General features: G+C 49.8%; 2 protein-coding genes across 2 annotated transcripts in view; both read left to right on the top strand.

The window, feature by feature from the left end:
* Positions 1–628: 628 nt before the first annotated feature.
* Positions 629–1,875, top strand: LOC107190973 (rRNA-processing protein FCF1 homolog). The gene is made up of 5 exons (XM_015579892.1): positions 629–827; positions 1,006–1,088; positions 1,175–1,246; positions 1,316–1,625; positions 1,702–1,875. Exons 1-5 carry the CDS (start codon positions 825–827, stop codon positions 1,843–1,845), a joined length of 612 nt encoding a protein of 203 aa, XP_015435378.1. The 5' UTR covers positions 629–824; the 3' UTR covers positions 1,846–1,875.
* A 7,272-nt stretch (positions 1,876–9,147) lies between these two features.
* The window catches only part of LOC107190893 (cadherin-related tumor suppressor), a 94,179-nt gene continuing 82,144 nt past the window's right edge, over positions 9,148–21,182 (top strand). The window contains exon 1 of the mRNA XM_015579780.1: positions 9,148–14,508. Within this exon, the coding sequence (XP_015435266.1) occupies positions 9,148–14,508 (5,361 nt within the window). The remainder of the gene's footprint in view (positions 14,509–21,182) is intronic.

The raw sequence follows: 21,182 nt of genomic DNA, 5'->3' as shown, positions 1-21,182 counted from the left end.
CCGGCCAAAAGGTAGATTTGATAAACTATTTATGAAACTACATCTATTCTGAATTTATCTGTTACAAATATACAAATGTAAGGCACGATATAAAAACGAATAAAACAAGAACATGTAAAAAGTAACATTAATAAAATGTCCATTAACGATGCATTTAGAATAAATTGTCTCGTAGTTAAGTGAAAAATATATACTTTTCCGTTTCAGGTTTCATGACTATCATATTTATCCCTTAACCGTAAACTGAAGCATCGGATGTTTTTATTCCCGTCAAATCATGTAGATACACGCAATATGAATGGAATATATAACACTTCATTTGTGCTAATAATAATCAGAATTCATGCTTCATCGGTAACGTCGGGTATAGACGCTAAAATGGTAAAGGGGCTTCTGACGCCCTCGAAGCATGGGACAGAAAATTACATTGCATGTTAAGTCTATTCATATATCTCGTCTGTGCCTCTACGTTAGGTGACCGATGAATCTGCGGTGGGTAGTGAGTCACTACTAGTGACACTAAAATGGAAATGGAGTCACGTCGCCCCAGAAAAGTGGGCCGTAAAAATACATCGGATGAAACTGCTACTCCTATTCCTCGTCTGAGCACACATACTCGGGGACAACGAATTCCCGGACGTGAGCACAAGCACTCCCATTTCCTCTTTGGCACTAGAAAAGCAACTATATTGTAGGAAAAAATTGGCAAGACTGAAGTATCCCCACGTGGTTTGAAATATGTTGGGTTGACAGATTACCTGTTGTTTAGTGTTTTGTGTATTTTCTGTTTATAAAAATAACGGCCTTTTACATACATAAGAATAATGGTATGTACCTCTAGAACTACCTTGATTGTACAGTATCTCATAATAAAAAATTTCAGTTTCAATGGGTTCACGTAAATTCTGTTTTGTAGGTTATATTATCTAGATTCTAGATGGTAACGTTACTTAATTTTGATCTAACATTAAATATATTCATTTTATGTTAATTTGTTTCGTACAGGGGAAGAATAAGAAGACTCGAAAAGTTGTTATGCAAAAATTTGCACAAATGAAAAAAATGATAAGTCTAAGCGATTCAAGGATGTAAGTGGATTTCTAATTAGAATAAGTCTGTTACTTAAAATAAGCACATGTAAACCGGTTACAAAATATTAATTTAATATTTACAGAAAGCCAGAAAAACGAGCACCATCAAAGAAAGTTAAAAAAGAGGACCCGACTAAGTTAAAAATAATAGAGGCGTAAGTATGACAGAGTGCCTGTTAATGTTTTAGTATTAGTTAGAAAGTGATTAATCTGTATTATTATAGGCCCCAGCAATCCTCTGCATTATTCTTCCAGTACAATACACAATTGGGTCCTCCCTATCACATCTTGATAGACACAAACTTTATTAATTTTTCAATCAAAAACAAACTAGACGTCATAGAAAGTATGATGGAATGTCTTTATGCAAAATGTATTCCATATATAACAGATTGTGTGATGGGTGAATTGGAGAAGCTTGGACAGAAGTATAAAATAGCATTGAAGATCATACGGGACCCCAGATTCGAAAGGTTGAACTGCATACACAAAGGCACTTATGCGGATGACTGTCTTGTTAACAGAGTCACTCAAGTAAATATCTCTACAATTAAAAAATCTATCTATTCACGAATGCTATCTTGTATGTAACACTGTTCCAATATTTCAGCACAAGTGTTACATTGTGGCGACAAACGACAAAGACTTGAAACGGCGGATACGAAAAATTCCTGGTGTACCTATAATGTACGTCTCTCAGCACCGATACACCATAGAGAGAATGCCGGACGCATACGGAGCGCCCAAAAAATAACCTGTTAGCTTTGTAATTTCTTATTGTATAAGAGCGTCCAATAAAATGTATATTTCATTAACGAACACGGTCGAAAAAAATTCTCCAAAGAAAAATTCTATGGATTCACTTATCGTGGAGACCTTATCACGCGTTTTACGATGTCCTGCGTTCACCGCACGGAGAACGGGCGTTTCCGGTCCCGAGTTTACAAGAAACTTTTGTTCAACCGAAACTCCGGCCACCCTGCACTTTATCGACTTTCGTGGTTGCAGACGATCCCGGGAGGGGGCATGGGATGTTACGAGATAGTTTCTACCGAGAACGATTCAGAGGCGCGGATCGATACGTCTTCCGTATAGGCTCAGCAGCCGGAGATAAACAGGGGGAACGTGTTACAGTTATTGTTCGGTGAAACAATGAAGCTGTTTCGTGTAACGCCCACGTGGCGGCCGGATACACCCGATAGAATTTTACTGTTTCACGGCCGATGCTGGCCCCTATATGGCCGCCACCTCGAAATAAGGTTAGACAAGTGGGCGCAAAAGACCGTTTCGCGTGAGGAACGATCGCGTCGCGAATTAAATCACGGGGCAGCGGCTCACCGCAAAATAAGTCGTCAAGAAGTTTCGACGGAGCGGTTCTTCCCGTTTCCTGGCGCAAATACGAGCTGTGGATAAACGACGCGTTGGCGATCGTTACGCTTACCTACGCGGAAAACGATCAGATTTTCGGTCGAAACGCGCCTTAGCTCGACGAGGCTCGCGATACCGAGAGGCCAGATAAGATTTATGAATCGCGATCAACTGGGACACGCGTGTTACATACGTTGATCAGCCAATTCGTTCCCCTCGTGTATACGATTAATTACCATTGTAAATTTGCCTACTGCAGGAGCGTTTACGTATGAGTTGTCTGCCTAGGTTTATATCAGTCGAAACGCTTGAACGACGCCGCTAGAACAACAAGTGGTCGAAATCTATAACATTGTTCACTCGAATAGTCTTCAGGTGCAAGCTCAGTCGGTTAAAGACACGAACTGGACAGATCGGTGGCAGAACGTGATTTTGCTGGAAGAAACAAATTATGATGGAAGTGAACAAGTACTTAACCGACACAAAGTACAATTTAGCCAGATCGGATGGATATACACGTGTTTACAATCTGCAGAAGAAAGAACGAATTCTTTCCTCCCTTCGTCGTTCGTTGATTCCGTCACGATATAGAGTAGTCATGGAAGGGAATAAGGAAAGATTGAACCAACATAGTTTTATGGCGATGACGTCAGGTATAGTCGATCTACTTGTACAGTTCCAGGATCAAAAGAGATTCTGTAACAAATGTGAATGAAAGGGAGTTTTCGAGGTAAATGGAACGTTCATGTAAACCAGTTTAATACACATGTACTCCGAACCGACGTTAACGACACGGTTAGTGGTTTACCACTGGAAGACGCGTTGCCCGACTTTTCACGGCCGTGACTACTTGCGATCTCGCTGCGTTCACTTTCGTCCGCGTAATTAATTGCCCTGAACGTCGCGCAACGATTAGCGAAATCGATCGATTGCCGTTACGATCGCGCCACGCGATACGGAACAATACGGGATATAAATTCTATTCACCGGCGTGTCGTACCGGTTCGGGATAAATGCCGGGGGATCTCTCGTCGTGTGTTTCGGGCCCCGGCAACCTTTCTAATAAACGTGGGGGACCAACAAATGGCGCGTGCACGCGCGTTCCTGTACCGCCTGAACGTCGAATATTAATCACACTCATCTACCGGCCTAGCGCTCTCTCGCGCGCGCGCATCCTGCCGCACCCTCACCACGCGACAAATACTTCGAATTAACCCCGCGCCAACCAGGAAGCGACGCCGTCCGAACGAGGATTGAACAACGAGAAATATGATTTCCCGTAATTGTGTACGACCAGACAACGGAGAAGTTTCGTTCCGAAGATCTTTTTCATTCGAAACATTTTAAAAATTATTTACTAATCTGTAAACTATTAACTAACTTTAACTAACCTTTAAATATATTAACAAAAAGCAAAGAAGCGTCATCAGTAGACTGCGGATTTTTATGCAGGGGAATTTATACAGGGAAGAGCAAATGTTAGGAATTTCTATTTTTTATTAAGTATTATATTAGATTCGGAATAAACTAGAAAACCGATTGGATCTGATGAAAGTTGTGTATTTTACTGTATTCTCCAGACCCCAATAGGCTATAAATGCATAAAATCCGCAGTCTAGTGATCAGCCTAGTAACGTTTCACTGAAAGAAACATCGAAACGGTGTTTACTCTGTGTCCGTCACCGTTCGTGTGTTATCAACGTTCCGTAAATTTCACTTTCGTGTTCGGTCACCGTGTAAAATCGAACTTCCCGACTCTCTCCGTGAAATTCCATTCCGAGGGTATGGGGTACGCATTCCCCCGCCTAGATAACGACTTCTCAAACATTTTCAGCCGCTGGATGGTATCCGTACGCTCCCTTATCTGACGGCCGGGTGTCGTTCGATCCTTTTGGTCGTCTCTCCTACGGTGGTGGAAACAGGAAGAACGGTCAATTACGCTACGGGACAACCTTCACAGCCTCGAGATTGACTCGTGGAATGGATTTCCTTCTTTCTCCTTGTGGTTCGGTTCAGAGCGTTTATTGGGCTGCTTCTGTTCTTGGCCTGGTCTGTCTCTCTCTCTCTCACGATCCATTAGGGGATCGGTGGGCGGCCAGGTGTTTTCGACCGAGAGGAACTTCTGGTGTTCTTATCTCCATCGAACTGGAACAACGAAACCATTGGATCGGTCAGAAAAAACAAATGGATATCTGTGTGTCGAAGTATTGATCGGGGACCACGCAATTTCTTAGGCGCACGAGAATCGACGATTACGAAGGAAAACTGTGGCTTGAAGTGGTATTCTTCCGATAAGCGAACCGGAATGGAACTTCTCTAATGTCGTGGTTCGTAGCATGACCTGATGGTCTCGGCGATGGGGCCAAGTTTATGAATAGACTGCGTACGTTTATAGCATTTTCGTATTTTGCAAATTACAATGAAGATTTTAATACGATTTAAGCCTTTAATGCATAGTGTTGCCATTTAGCAACTATGCTACCAAAGTGTATAAAGTATCGATACATGCGAATAGATGAAGTGTCTTACCACAGATAGACAGGTCCAAGAAAAATTGCAACATCAAACTGTACATTGGCCTACAATTCGGGATTCAAGAATGAGGTGTGAATTAGTCATAAGCAAATAGTATAAACATTACTTCCCACCGAGTACTTAATCCGCGTTCACATACCTTCGAAGCAACAATCAAGTGTAAAAATATTTACGCTATTCCTATTTATGTATCCTGGTTATCTTTAGTTCGATCATTCTTTTCTTATCAATTTTTCTCAACTTTGACGTAAAATTGGCAATTTGATAAGTATTTTGGTCAAATAAACGCGACCGTAACAAATTTGTAAGTCACTGTATGCGTTTACTGTGGTATACAAATGCAGTTAACAGAGTAAGTTCATCGAATCGTTCGAGTACCATCAATATGTATCAGTCCCATCGCTAAATATAGCCTCAAAGACGACAACTCAAAAAATTCTACTCGTCCGATTTCCGTGTTTCCTGGTACTCGTAAAATACTCCCGTGAACGAACTCATATTCCAACGAGCACTTATCAAACGCTCGATTTCCATCGTTATCCCGGGTATACCCCCCCGTCGTGATCGCGGGTACCCAGTAAACTAGATTAAAGGTAAAACCACCGAGCAGAATCTAGTCGGTTGCGCGGTGGCCACGGCAACCACGTTCTAGGAGTACCGCGGGGGAGGAGGGGGGGGCGGAAAGTCGAAGGAGCGTTCGAAGCGTTCGATCGTGGTAACGGATTAGTTATAAAAGCGGCTACGAGGCCCTATACGCGGATATATATCTACGGCCACATCGTGGCATCTCCTGGACCCACTCTGCGTCGTTCCTCCCCGCCTCTGGTCGCCTCTACTCTTCCAAAGGCTTTCTCGTCCCACACCCCGGTGTCATCCCACCTCTCTCGTCCCTTTTCCGATATATATGTATGTATATATACCTCCCTTCCTCCTCCACGCATTATTCATCTCAAGTCAATTCGTCCTTCTTCCTCCACGTGCTTCTAAACGCTTGGACCTCTTACTCTCTCCCTCTCACTCGTATATGCACGTGCTCGATCCTTCTTCTCCCTATTTCGCGGGCGTCTCTGTTGCGCGCGCGAGCACAGAGAGGGCCCCGTGAACGCTCCTCTGCCACGGCAAGCGGTGGCGGCGGCGGCCATCTTGCATACCTGAGCCTCCGCATTGCTCGTTCCTCGAGGGCAAAAGGGAGAATATCTCAGCGCGAGACGACGACGACGACGCCGGGATGCGCGAGGGATAGAGTCCAAGGTGGGAGGATAACGGCTGCGGGACGGGCGCGGGGGAACGGGAGGAATGAGCGTGGAAGGGAGGGGGTGGCGCGACTGGGACCGATAGGGAGAGGGGAGCCGGCCGGGGCCAGCGTGGCCCGAGGCAGAGAGAGAGGGAGAGAGCGCGCGAAATATCGTTCGGGATCGGTGCGCATGAGACGGAACTAGAGACTGCCGGAACGAACAGCGGGGGTAGGAAGGGGAGCCCGTGGTACCGTAAGAGAAACGAAGAAGAGAGATACATCACTGGGGCTTGAGAAAAAGAGGGCCCCGCGAATGCTTCGCTAGAAGGAGACGGCTGACTGCGTACCGGTGGATTGGAAAGAGATAGCGCGCGACTGGACGAGAAACAGAGGCGAAGAGGGGAGAGAGAAGGATGTAGAATCAACTGAGGAGTGGGAGGGGGGCTGGAGGTAAGAGATAGAAAGACTACCGAACGAGACGAGGACGGACCGCGCGCAATAAGGCCCGGTAGAGAAAGGGACAGAGATGGTTTGGCTGAAGAGGAGGAGGGTACGCGAATGCTTCGCTGAACGAAGACGAACGTAAAGTATCGATCGGTGGTTGGAAAGAGCCCGCTGTATCGGAAAAGGGATACGCGAGAGAGAGAGAGAGAGAGAGAGGTACCGGGCCCAGAAGTGGTTCTTCTAAGTGCCCGTTGAAGAGAAAGAGATAGACTAGTCGATCCTCGAGAAAGGGAAAAGCGAAACGAGGAAGGATGAAGGCTAGAAAAAAGTAGAAAGAGAGAGAAAATTGCGGTGCGAGCGAGGGGGGGGGGGCGTACACAGGGTGGCCGGAGGCGAGAGGGGAGGGAAAATATCGATAAAGGGTAGCAAACGTAGAGAGAGAGGTGGATAAGGAAACCGACGAGGATAGCGTAGGCGAAACGAAGGAAGAACGCGAACGGAAGGTTTCTTTCGTAGAAAGAGAAAAAGCGATATCGATGGAAGGTCCCCGGAGCGGGGGCAGAAACGGTGGGGCGGAGAAGGAGGAGGACAGCGAGCGCAGCGAGGTGGGGGCAGAGAGGAATGAGGCGAGAGCGAGAGAAACGGAAGCATACGGCGGGCCCAATGAATCGGAGAGGGACACAGTACGTCCCGGCCCGAAGAATGCTTCTCCCCGGCAGCGGGCAAGGTTCTGGGACCGTCTCGGTTCAGTCGAGTCAGGTCAGTCCTCGAGAAGGTGATATTCTTCGTGGTAACGTTCACGGGGCCTTACGTGTCGTCGTCGCGATCACGGCCCACGTTACAACCACCTTCTCGATCTGTTTTTTTTTTCACGAACGTTTCATACTGTGCCTGTCTCTTTCACGAGTTTTCCGCGTTAACATCTGTAATTATATTCGTGTGAAACATCCACCGTTTTATCCGTCGACCTGAAAACGGTGGAAACAGGCCCATCGAGAAAGAAATAAAAAAAAAAGGGGGGGACACAACCGAGACGACATCGATGCGCGCGAGTGTAAGATTCGATCGTGGTGAACTCTCTACGATTCTCCTCGGGGGGGGGACACATCGTCACTGGTGGCTGGGTCCGTTGTTCGATGGATCCCCGATGATCTAGCGAGCCGATCGGAACGCACCGTAAACGCTCGAACGTGACCCTCGCGCGCGCGCTCTCGCTCCCTCTCTTCACCTCGACCCCGTGTGACTCCGGGCGAACCACTGTTAAACAAGAAAAAAAAACGAGAGAAGAAAAACGTCGTCATTGTCGTCGGTGTTAATCCGTTCGGGTTCGCATAAACGTGCTGGTTCGTTTTTTGTGCGCGATAGGCCGTGTCGTGGCGTGTCAGTGGTGTGCTGCTTCAAAGGACGGATTCTCCTCATCGATTCGTTCTCATCGAGAAAGAACGACGGTCGAGCGGGAACGCAACGTGGAAACCGTTTACAGTGTCTGTACAACGTGCCGGACCTTGGACCAGTCAGGTCGTGGAGAAAATTCTGTCTGACCGGCAGGCTTCGAAAAATTATATCGAAAGTGTCCCCATCACGTTGAGATCCTGTCGCCGGGTGACACACGGAACGTGGGACAAGGCGACAACACCATCCGCGAGGGTTGTAGCGGCTGAAACGCGACTGCATGGTCGCGCGCGCCAAAATCTCCTCTGGAATTCCGTTGATCCTGCGATCTCTACGTTTCGCGATCTCTCGGCCGTTGTGGAAAAGTTTTCGGTGGGATCCAGAGAGGCGAGCATCAGCATCTTGCGGCAGACGCGATTCGCGAGGCGCGGCTCGACGCGGGTCACTGCCCCCTCTTCGGTCGGATCGAGTGGTGCTGCTGCTGCTGCTGCCCCGTGTACTCGACTTCTCTTCTTGCTGGGGCGAGGAACCAAAAACGAGGGAATAAAACGGAAGAAAAAAAAAAAAGAAACCACGAGACGCCCCCCCCACACACACATACACACGTACGCACACGTTTGCTCGAAGATCGGGGCTTAATCCGATTTCGAGTCGAGTGGTGTCCATCCATATTGAAAAGGGAACACACAGAGATATATAGAGAGAGAAAGACAGAGAAACCATGGAATCCACGACGTGTTCGTGCGACCGGTTCGAAGGTTGATCCTCCGATCCGCACGAGTAGTACCATGCACCCTGTGCACCAGTGGTCACGTGAACGCAGAGAGCGAAGAGAATGAAATTACCGGGAACAACGATGAGGAAGAAGAACGAGAGGTAGTGTGCGTGTGTGTGTGTGTGTGTGTGTGTGTGCGTTCGCCCGCTCGCTCGCGCGCGCGCGCGTGTGTGAGTGCGTGCGTATATGTGCGTGTGTCCGGTGTCACAAAGAGGGGCGGCCGTCGCCGACGTGGTGTCAACGTTTATGTCGTCCGACCGCGCGGGGAATTTGGCTAAGGAAGGTGGCCCGTCCGAGGTACAGAAGAGATGATCGTAAGGCGATCGATGGTCCTAGCCCTGGTCCTTGGACTGTTGTCGGTGAACCAAAATGCCGGCCAGGACAGCCAAGGCAAGGATACAGACCAGGGACCCGATTATTTCACGCGGGGACTAACGCCGCAACGGGTGATGCGACTGGTACCGCGACGATCGCCGATGTTGCCGCAGGACAGCGCCACGATGGGCTTGGCGATGCAAAGCAGAGCGGTGGACACGAGGGTACAGCTGGAGGTCAGGGAGGGCGAGCCGAAGGGCACTTTGGTCGGTGTGATACCGGTGAAACCGGGATTCACGTATAGATTCAACGAACCGCCGCAGGAGTTCGTTTTGGACCCGGAAACAGGAAAGATCCGCACAGCGAAGATACTGGACCGTGAGGCGTTGAGCAGCGACAGGTTCGATCTGGTCGTGTTGTCCAGCCAGCCGACCTACCCGATCGAGGTGAGGATTCTCGTGTTGGATATCAACGACAACGACCCGGAGTTCCCGGAGTCGAGCATCGCGGTCAGCTTCTCCGAATCGGCGGTGGTCGGCACGAAGCTATTGCTGGACGCGGCCACGGATCGAGACACACCCGAGAACGGTGTGGCTGACGACTACTTCATCGTGGACGGGAATACCGATGGGAAGTTCCGTCTAGAGGTCACCGGCAATCCCACGGGTGAGACGTCTTATCTACACCTGGAGACTACTGGTAAATTGGATCGGGAACAGGTCGAGTACTATTCGTTGAATGTTTGCGCGAGGGACAGAGGCAGACCTCCCAGGCTAGGATATCTATTGGTGAACGTCACCGTGCTGGACGTGAACGACAATCCCCCGATATTCCAGCAAAGCGATTACGTGATCGCCCTGAACGAAAGCGCCCCAGTAGGCACCAAAGTGTTAACGGTCCACGCTACCGATCGCGACTCCGAGGACAATTCCAAGCTGACGTACTATCTTCCAGACACGGAACGTCAGTTCACCGTGGACCCAGAGACCGGCACGATCACCACCGTCGAGCCGTTGGATTGCCCGCAGCAGAGCTGCACGATCGCCGCACGTCCCGGCGGCGGTTGCCCGAAGAGCTGCGTGATAACGGTGTTCGCCCGCGATCACGGATCCCCGCGGCAGGACGGTCGTACCTACGTAACGGTGAATCTATTGGACGCGAACGATCACGATCCGGAGATCGAGTTCAGTTATTTCCCGTCGACGCCCGGTTACGCGACCGTCGACGAGAACGCAGCAAGGGACTCGATCGTCGCGGCGGTCGCGGTGATCGACAACGACGAGGGCTTAAACGGCGAGACCACCGTCGAGATACGAGCTGGAAATGAACTGGGACATTTCCGTTTGGACAACACGCAGAGCTTCGATATCGTTCGGGTGAACGGACGTCTGGACCGTGAGGAGATACCGAAATACAATTTAACGGTGGTCGCGACCGATAAAGGTACGCCGCCGCGATCCGCGACCGCCTATCTGGTGATCCACGTGAACGATGTGAACGACCACGAACCGGTCTTCCAGCAGAGCGAATACTCCGCGGTGCTGTCGGAACTTTCGCCCACCGGCAGCTTCGTAGCGAGTATCTCGGCGACGGACGCGGATTCCGGTCTGAACGCAAGGATTTATTACGATTTCGATTCGGGAAACGAGCAAGGCTGGTTCGCGATCGATCAGGACACCGGTTTGGTCACCACAGTGGCCACGCTGGATCGTGAAGTACAGGGCAGCATAGAGCTGCACGTGTCCGCCAGGGACGGTGGACCGAATCCGAAGTACGCGTCCACGCATCTAAAGGTGACGATTCTGGACGAGAACGACGAAGCGCCGAGATTCTCGCAGAGCGTGGTGGAGGTCACATTGTCGGAGAACACACCACCGCAGAGTCTGGTGGCCACGTTGACTGCGGTAGATAACGATCAGGGGACGAACGGCAGTGTTGCGTACAGTTTCCATTCGAGTGTCTCCAGGGACTATCCGAAAACGTTCGCCCTAGACGGACTCACCGGCCAGTTGACCACAAAAATCGTCCTGGATCGCGAAACCACCGCCGAGTACAGGATTCTGGTGATCGCGAGGGATCAAGGTACACCGCCGCAATCGTCCACCGCGACGGTGGTATTGACGTTGGAGGATGTGAACGACAATTCACCGGTTTTTTATCCGTGGAGGTACTTGTTGCCCGTACCGGAGGACGCCCCGCCGGGCACCTCGGTGGGCAAGGTGACGGCGACCGATGCCGATGCCAGAGAGAACGCCCAGGTGAGATACTCCCTGGAATCCGGTGGCGAGGGACTTTTTGCGGTCGACGAACGTACCGGGGAGATCGGTCTACAGGGTTCCCTTAGGGCTGCTCACAAGACCCTGTACGAGCTGAAGATCTTCGCTAAGGACACGGGGGAGAAAACAGCCACTAGGAACGCTCTGGTAGAGGTTATTCGGGAGGAGGATCTGGAACTGTTGGAATTCGACACCTACAACGGCTACGAGTTTCGTATACCCGAGGACAGAGGCGAGTGTGGTTCTATGCCCAGTGTCTATGGTAGAGAGCTAGGCACCGTCCAGGTGACACAATACGGGGCCACGAAAGTCTCCTACGCGATCGTGTACGGTGATCCAAAGGGTAACTTCAAGATCGACGAGACCACCGGCACGATCAGCACGTCGGGCTGTTTGGATCGAGAACAAGTCGCCTACTACAGTCTCCAGTTGTCGGCGAGAGCTGGCTTAGCTTACGGGCAAACATCCGTGAACATCACCGTTCTGGACGTGAACGACAACCCGCCGAGATTCCCCAAAGGCGAGATAGGGGATGAGGTATATCTGAAGGAGAACGCGGCGGTTGGCCAGGAGGTGTGTCTGGCCCGCGCTAGGGATCGAGACGCGGGCGCTAACGCGAGGATCATCTATTCCCTGACCCACAATCCCGGCGGACAGTTCCGGGTCGCCGAGAATTCCGGGATCATCTACCTGGACAAACCGATCAGAGCCGCGCCAGGCACCGTATTGCATCTCGAGGTGACCGCGACCGATTCCGGTAACCAACCGCTGTCAGCGCAGCATCAGGTCCGGGTCACCGTCGAGGATGTGAACGATCACACGCCTGTCTTCAAGCTGACCAGCTACGAGACGTCTCTGCCGGAATCCACTCCCGTCAACGATCGATTCTTCTCTCTAACTGCCACCGATGTCGATCTCGGTGCGAACGGCCGGGTTCTGTACAGCGTCACCGATGGTAACACAGAGAGCCGTTTCGGGATCTTTCCTGACGGGCAACTGTACGTGAAGAACGTGCTCGATCGCGAGCAACAGGATTATTACGCGTTGGAGGTGACGGCTACCGATCAGGGCAGCCCCTCCAGAAGCTCGATGGTCCCAGTTGTGGTTCACATCGTCGATGAGAACGACAACGCGCCAGAGTTCACCAATTCCAGTTTCATCTTCCATTTACGCGAGAACGAGCCCCCAGATACGTTCGTAGGGAAACTATTGGCCACCGATCGTGACGTAGGTCGTAATGCTGATCTGATGTTCTCGTTGCCCGCCAGCCAACAAGACTTCACCGTGGATCCTAGGAACGGTTTCATCAAGTCCCTAAGGGTGTTCGATAGAGAGTTACTGATGACCAATACAGGCAGTAGTTATATCACTTTGGAGGCGACCGTCACCGACAACGGTGTCAATCGTCTTCGCGATCGAGTCAAGGTCGTCATCTACATCACCGACGTGAACGACAACATACCGCAGTTCCAGAGACTGCCGTACAGGGTGCAAGTGAACGAGGGCGCAGCTATTGGGACGCAATTGTTGCGGGTCTATACTACGGACGCGGATGAAGGCCTAAACGGTGATGTATTTTACTCGCTGGAGGACGGGAACCAACACGAACGGTTCACCATCGACGAGGCGACTGGACAGATTTCATTGACGAAGGAACTCGATCGGGAAACCTCGGACGAGTACGTGCTGACCGTAGTGGCGCACGACGCTGGGCTAGAGACTCGTCTCTCCTCGAGCACCACCGTTCACGTGGAGGTGCTCGACGAGAACGACAATCAACCGCTGTTCGTCGACAACGAATCGAGGATCTCCGTTTTGGAGACCACGCCGACGAACACGGAGCTCCTTAAATTCAAAGCTACCGATAACGATCTGGGACCGAACAGCGAACTAGCGTTTGGGATATCAGCTGGGAACCGAAGGGACACATTCTACATCGATCCCCTGACGGGCACGTTATACTTGCGAAAACCGTTGGACTATGAAGAGCTCGAGAGGTACACGTTGAACGTGACCTGCAGCGACGGTGGTCATCCTAGGCTGAGCTCCGTGACCACGTTGATCGTCGAGGTGATCGACGCTAACGACAATCCGCCTGTGTTCCCGAACACAGCGATCGCCAGGCAAATTCGGGAGGGTATACACGTCCATACGCCTATTGTCACCATCACCGCGGAGGATCCCGATTCGAACGAGAACGGTGTAGTAACGTATTCGATCGCCAGTCAGGATCCCGAGGATCAGATCCGTAGATTCGGTATAAATCCATCAACAGGCGTGATACACACATTGTTGCCGATCGATCGTGAAGAAGTGGACACTTACAAGCTGGTGGTGGTTGCCACGGACAGTGCTCAACCCCCAAGCGCCAGATTATCCGCGGAGAAGCTGGTGATCGTGATCGTCGAGGACATAAACGACAACGCGCCGATGTTCGTCAGCATGTCGGCGGTGGTGTTGCCGTCGAAAGGAACCAACCTTCAGAAGGAGATCACCGTGTGCCAATTGATCGCCCGTGATCTGGACTCGAGCACAAACGGTCTGGTCACGTACGAGCTTCTCAGATCGAGCGTGAACTACTCGGACATGTTTCGTATACATCGTACAACCGGCCAGCTGACCATGAGGCTGCCCAGATCATTGAAGAACAATCCTGAGAGGATCACCAAGTACCAGGTCGGTGTTCGAGCGACTGACGAGGCGGTCCAGGCCGAGAGACGTTCCACGGAGACGTATTTGACGGTGATCGTGCCCGGCGAGGAGGGCGAGGATCAACCGATCTGGGAGCATCGTGGACAGATCGAGGGTAGCGTGTACGAAAATGAGCCGATCGGGACGAGTATTTTAAGGGTGACCGCGCGAAGCCGTAGATCGAGCATCGATCTCGAGTATTACGTGACGAACGTGACCGCCGGTAGCGGTGGTCCCCAGGTCGACCGTTTGTTCGACGTCGACACGAAGACAGGTGTATTGTCGACGGCCGCTGCATTGGACAGGGAAACGGGGATCCAGTGGTACGAGGTGGAGCTGTACGCGGTCGGTGTCGGCGGTACCAGGCCCAGTACGACGTCCACAAAAGTAAGTCCAAACTACCGAAAGTTTCTTTTTGATTGATCATCCCCGGCGATATTAATGATCGCACGGTTTCGTTCTGAACAGTCATTCGCCGGTTTTTGTGTCCTGGCCCGCGGAGGATTCGTCTTTTCTCCGTTCCCCCGGGCGTTCGTTTCTTCTTTTTCGCGGATAGAAATACGGTGAAGGGAGGGGGCGCGCTCGATGGAACAGCCTTTGTCTGGTCGTGCGATTTCTTTTAAAAATTCAATTAAAAAAAAGAAAGTAACGCGTGTTTTGTTATGATACTTACGGAATTCGTCTTGAAATCCTCTAACAGATAGGCGTAAAAAAATTATAGGTGTATTTGCAAAAAATTGAGGGTGACCTTGAAAAATCAAGAGAAAAAAAAGTTGACAAAAAATTTCTTATAATCACGTTAAAATTCTCTTGAAACCATGCTATACCTGATAAAAACATTTTCCATCGGACTGCTAATAACAGAGTAATCTCTACTGATCACGATTCATGGTTCACCCTGTATACATCCACCCCCGTGCACTGGAGTCTCTTCTTGTCCGGTAGCTTTCGCAAAGGATCCACCGCGAGCTAAAGTCGCAATCGAAACCGATCGGGCCCGATGGCTCGTTTGTCACACGAGCGTGGTACCATGCGTCGTCCGCGAATGGATTTATTAATCCGCCGTTGGATCTTCCCGTCGCTCGGGCTCCAAGCTTCTCGTCTTACGGGCGTAACGCGGGAACTCGTCTCGTTCGGAATCGCGTTGCGTAACAATGGTCTTAACGTAATTAGAGTCGACGATAAACAGAGAGAGACAGCGAGTTGGGTTCGTGGATCTGAGAACTGGGATGAGTATAATCGCGTACCAACGATCACAGCGCGGATGGGAGAACGCAGCGCAACGATCTCGTTGCGTGAAATAGATCGAAAGCACTCTGGTGTTTTCTTACTCGCCCTGTAGTCGTCGTTGATACCGGACGGAATCAATATCGTTTTACCAATGGATTCTGGAGGATCGCTTTAAACTACGTGGCCGACGATAATACGACTCTCTCTGTCTCGTCGACAACTGGCCCGTTAAGACCGGGGAGGGAACGAACAAAGAGAGGCGGAACACGATAGGAGGAAAGAGCAAGGTGGTCGGCGTCGCGGGACCACTTTCCTCGGAACGGTCCATTAAGATATCTCCGAGGCATCGGGAATCGGGCCCCCTCCCCCGCCTCTTCCGATAGGGCATTTCTCACTGAAAATTAGCCGCGTGGCCCCGGCCTTCCTCCCCGGAACACCGTGTATAATCGCTGGTGTACGACCCAAGTGGGGTGCAGGGATTAGAGTTAGTTCTTCGTTTTTGGGGAGGCACGTGTTGGCGACCCTGCTGCAGTCCTAGCTAGTAGAGATGGTGTGCAAAATCATCACTAACAGCGATTTATCACAGCGATCGCGGAATCATGATCACCGTCGTGATTTAACTTCATTCACGACCGTGATCGTGATTAATTTAATTTAATTTTGAATTAAAGTTACGCTTGTAATTTCTACTCGTAGCGCCCCATTAGCCCGGCTTTACACGTGCATTCAGACGCCGACGAATGAACGGAACACTCTGGCTCCCACCACTGCCTGTATAAAATTTAGATTGGGGCCTCGAGGTAGAAGTTACATTCACACTCCAGTACTTTTGCATACACGCCGCCGACATATAACACGCAATCACGTCGACGCAAGAACGTTCGTGTAAAGTCAGCTAATTGTTTGACTACATAAGACCGCGCGCTCTAAGCTCCGTTCTACGAGAGAAAGGACTCTAGCCTGCGGACAAGATTTCGTAGGCTTTGCGCAGTTGACTCCTACGTTTATTGATCATTGTCTCAGTTTCCATTGCTCGCATCCCTACCCACATACCCCCTGCAAGGGCCTCGAAGGTCCCACTATTAAACGGCCCATAAATGATACGTTTTGTCAAACGACTGTTCGTACAACATACGTCGTTCCGACCGTCTGAAGGACAGTTCCAACCGTCTAAGCGATGAAACTCGGCTTCCGCCAGGGGAAAAAGCAGCGTAAGGGCCTCCTAACACTTGGTTAATTTATTTCAAGTACTCAAGTGAATGTTAATTTGGCATAAATTCCAGTAACTCCCGAGACCAAGTGGTAGGAAGTCTACGTCGCTTGTTCCCCTAACGGAAGTCGAATTTCCTCGTAAGGGTACGAGCAGTCGTATGACAAATCGTATCGTCGATGGAAGTCTCTAGCAATAGGGTTCCTCTGGGAGCAAGGTGGATCGTTGTTTGGCACTTGGCCAGACTATCCACCAGTCGTTGTGGAAAACACAGTTGAGACAGTGGGGACAAGCTGCGCGGAAGAGGTTGGTGGAACGGAGTTTAGACATTATACGAAAACATGTCGATGACACGAAAGCTCTATCCCCGTCAGCCACCCCCTCGTCGCTCGACTCAACGATATGTACCGAGAAACTATCCAATACGCACAGTGGGGAGGGATGATCGGGTAAAAGTGAAAGGGAGAATGAGACGAAGAAAAAAGGTGGGTAGGGGAAGCTAGAAAGAGAGAGTCAGGGTAGGAGCCATAGGGGGAGAAAGAATAAACGACAAGATGAACCGCGTGCCAAGAAATCAAGTTGGATTCGAGCCGGAGCTGCCGCGCGCCGCTGGCCGCGCTGCCGGAGGTTCAGAACTCGAGAAAAACTTGATCTCGGGATGAACGCATACAAACAGCCGGACGTAGGTAAAAGTCGGTCCATCTCTCTACCCCCGTTGCGACCGGTGTGCGCTTCATTTCTGCGCATTCTCTGTCCCTGCCGTTCGTTCCTCCTTCCCCCCCCCCCCCCCGCCCCCGTTGATTCCCGCTCCATCGTATCCCCTACCTATCCACCTCATACTTTCGTTCTCGTCTCCGTATCGTTCAGTTTCTTCCCCGTCTTGGTTCCCCTGGTCCTCTCCGTCGTTCCAGGCTGCGGGCCCCCGAACCTTTATCGTTTCGCTGTTGGGATCTGTGACTCTGTTCGGGAACCGACTGTGCGCACTCCGGAACGTTTTTGTCCCCGCGGGCCCCCAACTTTTCTTTCTCTCTCTCTCTCTCTCTCTCTGTCTCTGTGTGTGTCTCTCCTTGGCAATCGATCTGTCCTTTCCTTCGTTCGGTCCACGTACGGCTCTCTATGTCTCTCTCTCTTTCTCTCTTAGCGCGTATAGGTACCGTGTCTTTTTCGATGGGGCTCGGCCATCGACTTCGTATCATCGGGTTTTTACCAGGCCACGGGGGGATGAAAGTCAGAAGGGGGATATATATTCGTACCGATGTCGTCTTGGATCGCCCGGCATTTTTGGTTAAACCTAACCTCACCACCGCCGGCACGGCCATCCCGTCCCCCATCAATTAGAACATTCCGCCGACCCCCCACGCCCGCGTAATTGTATTGCAATTTGCATCGTGTGCGTGCTCGCGACGAGCCATCCACCATAGACATATAATATCTAGACCACGAGGTCTTAATGTCTCCCGTAATCAGTGTGAAAAGTTAGAAAGAGATAGCTGCTGTACAGTCATCCATCTGTTCTTTTTTTATAAGTACGTTTTCACGTAAAGGTGAAGGTAGATTTACACTAGAAAACATTGAAATATGCGTATTAAGTTGACGGAACGTTTCGACCTTAAATCGTGACTTTTACGGTCATGACACTAAATGTTGTGACTTTTACCGTCGTGGAAACTAGACGTCGCGTTGTCGTGACATCGTTTCACATTGTCATACAAAGTGTCACGGCAACAAAAGTTATAATTTTTACTGTCACGTGAAAAGGTACCGTAATTACTCGTGGTAGTACGGTGAAGGAGTCTTCGTTGCCTGGGAAATAGAGAGACGAAGGAAGAATGGTAATCCAGAACATGATATTTTTTCTAATATTTGACGGCCTTTCGGCCAAATGCGCAGTCTATGCAGTTCTTATTCGTCTATGGTTTCCACGTGAATTTTCGATACATTTCTCGATATATGTATGTATACTGACGTCTCGTCGAACGAGATCGTGGGATCGTTTTAATATCGCGTGCGAGATTCCCTCGCCGAACGAGATGCCTAACCTCGAGGATGTCGGTCTCGTCTTTGGATATTGACGAAATCGTGGGATCTTTTAATACCTATGGAGTTGTTTACCCTAGAAGGCAATTGTATATTCGTGAAATAGTGTTCAATACAAACCAAGAGTCCACATGATTATCGTAGGAAAGCAGTTGTGTACACCAAAGAGCAAACTCGGCTTCTGCTACTGAAAAAAGACGTAGGCAAAAGACCTACCATTTGAATTCGGAAGTTTCTGAAATTTATGCCAAATTACCATGCATTTTAACACTTATTTCAGTATTTGAAATAAATTGACCAAGTGCTAGGAGGACCTTATCCTACGTCATTTTTTCTCCTAGTGGAAGCCGAGTTTGCTCGAGGGTGTACCAGTGGTGTACATGCGTCCTCTCGTCAAGTAACCTGAAGGTGAGACTGTCTTTCGGTCCCCTTCCTCCGTCCGTCAATTAGAAGACCGTTCTTCAACCGGTGCACTATTGTATTTACATCGTTTTCAAGGGAACGTTAACAGAAACGTCCACTAACTTCCCCACTACGCGTTCACCTGTGTGGTGTTGTTTCAGCTTTTCTGTTCTCTCGTGATCGTTTCCGTCCGCCGCCGTTGACGGATTCCATTAGTGAACACCGTTCGACAACGCGTTTCGAAGAAACGAAAGAGAAAAAGGAATACATATTAGGCGTTCCGGTTTCGATCTTTCGGGCTTTCAACCCCTCCAACCCACTTTATTCAATTCCCTTCGTTAGCCCGCGCGACTTCGACGCGCGCGTTTAATTACCGATATTAAACTGCCGTTCGCAACTTGTATTCGTAATACGGTGTTATTAACGCGACGCTGCGATAATTACGGTCGCGCGGCGTCCGTTACGGGACGGTTAATGGCACGAGAACAATTAATGGTAAATAATACGCGGTAAATTGGCCCCGGGGCGAGGGTTCGACACCGCAGTGTATACCTCTCACGGCCCCCTTCGAACCATCGGCGCTGGGATCGTAATTCCGTGGGGCCACTCTTCACGTGTACCTTTCGCTCTGTCGGTATTAAACGTCGTCGACACGCGTGATTTATGAAATTTATGAAACTTCCGTCGACGATTGAACGTTAAAAGTTTTGACCGAAAGGGGGGAAATCCACTTCGATTTAGCGAAGGGATGATTCGATTTGAAATTAAGTAAGAGTCAAAGACTGAACGAATTTCGATCCAATATCTGTCTCAAGGAAAACTTTCTCTTTGTTTCTCATTTAGCATTCGAGACACTTTAGCTACTTCGTATTTCACGTAGGAAAGATTCGTGTAAAGGCCGGGTCGCTGCAAAAATTTTTGCCTCACAAAAGTTCTTCGAACACTTCTCAAGATACATTCGATATCGATTTAATTCCATAAAAGAATTTTTATCTAGTTTTCCGTATTGTCTGATACTTATTAACAGGATTGTATACACTTTATAAATACTATCTGTACGTCCAGTTTCTCAGGGTACACAAGTCATTTTCCCTGTATTCTTGAGAACGCTGACACACAAATTCACGCAGTATATAGTCACAATATCCACGTTACCAAATAATGCACCAACGACCGAAAAAATAGCTCACAAGAACACGTACAATTCACCACGAGACATTCCGTTGCAAGTATTCGCCCGTCATTGGTCCAATAATAGAAACTCCGATCCATTTACCGGGCACGATCGCGATTAAGTCCTCACGGATCGAGAAATCTCCGTCGCGAATTGCACACACACACACACACACACACACACACACACACACACACACAGAGAAAGAAAGAACGACGCGGAACAAAAGCGTGATCGTCGAGCAGTTTCGATTTCAACCGGGAATCTCGGTCGGCGAGGGAAACGAGGCGAGAAAAAAAGGTATGGGGCAGGGGAGTACAGAGGAGGGAAGGAACACGGATAAACGAAGTAAGTGGCGCGCCGTTTGATTTAAGAAAGTGGCCTTAACGTGATCTTGATGTATGGCGGGCATGAGAAAAAGAGAAAGAGAGAGAGAAACCGAGTGTGTGGCGAGTCGAGCACAGAACCCACATACACACACACGTTTAACGGTGGGCAATGGGTGGGTCCGGGGGCGAACTCGCGCGAAATGTAGGCGTGAATGTTTCCGTCGTGGCCCCCGCGCGCGTTTTTCTTTTCTCCGCAGGGCTTAGATAAATATATCTGGAGCGAAGGCACGCGTACCCGGCCCCGCGAGAATTTAATGGTGGCCGATGATAATTGTGTCGGTGCCCGATTAATAGCCCTCGTTTAACCGCGATAAACAGGCAATTAACTGCACACACCTCGCCCCCCCTTCACCCCCCACCCTTTCCGTCTCCTTTGCCAACGGTCTCATTCCCTTTGCATTTCTGGTTCGTGTCTTTGTCTTGATTCATCCTTTACACGGATCTCTCCTTCACGTCCTCCCTGATTGTATCCGGTACATCCGTCCCTAGATTTACGCGGAGGGCTTGGTCCATGTGATTTTTCTTTATGCGGTTAAAAACTGTCTAAATAGTCTGCCTGTACGAAAAAAAATTCTCAAGAGGAAAGGCAGTATAAGTTATAAAAATATTTATTTAAAAA

This window comes from Dufourea novaeangliae, unplaced genomic scaffold (genome assembly GCF_001272555.1).
Source record: "Dufourea novaeangliae isolate 0120121106 unplaced genomic scaffold, ASM127255v1 scaffold208, whole genome shotgun sequence".
Classification (NCBI taxonomy): domain Eukaryota; kingdom Metazoa; phylum Arthropoda; class Insecta; order Hymenoptera; family Halictidae; genus Dufourea; species Dufourea novaeangliae.
This window is presented reverse-complemented; position numbering and strand designations above follow the sequence as displayed.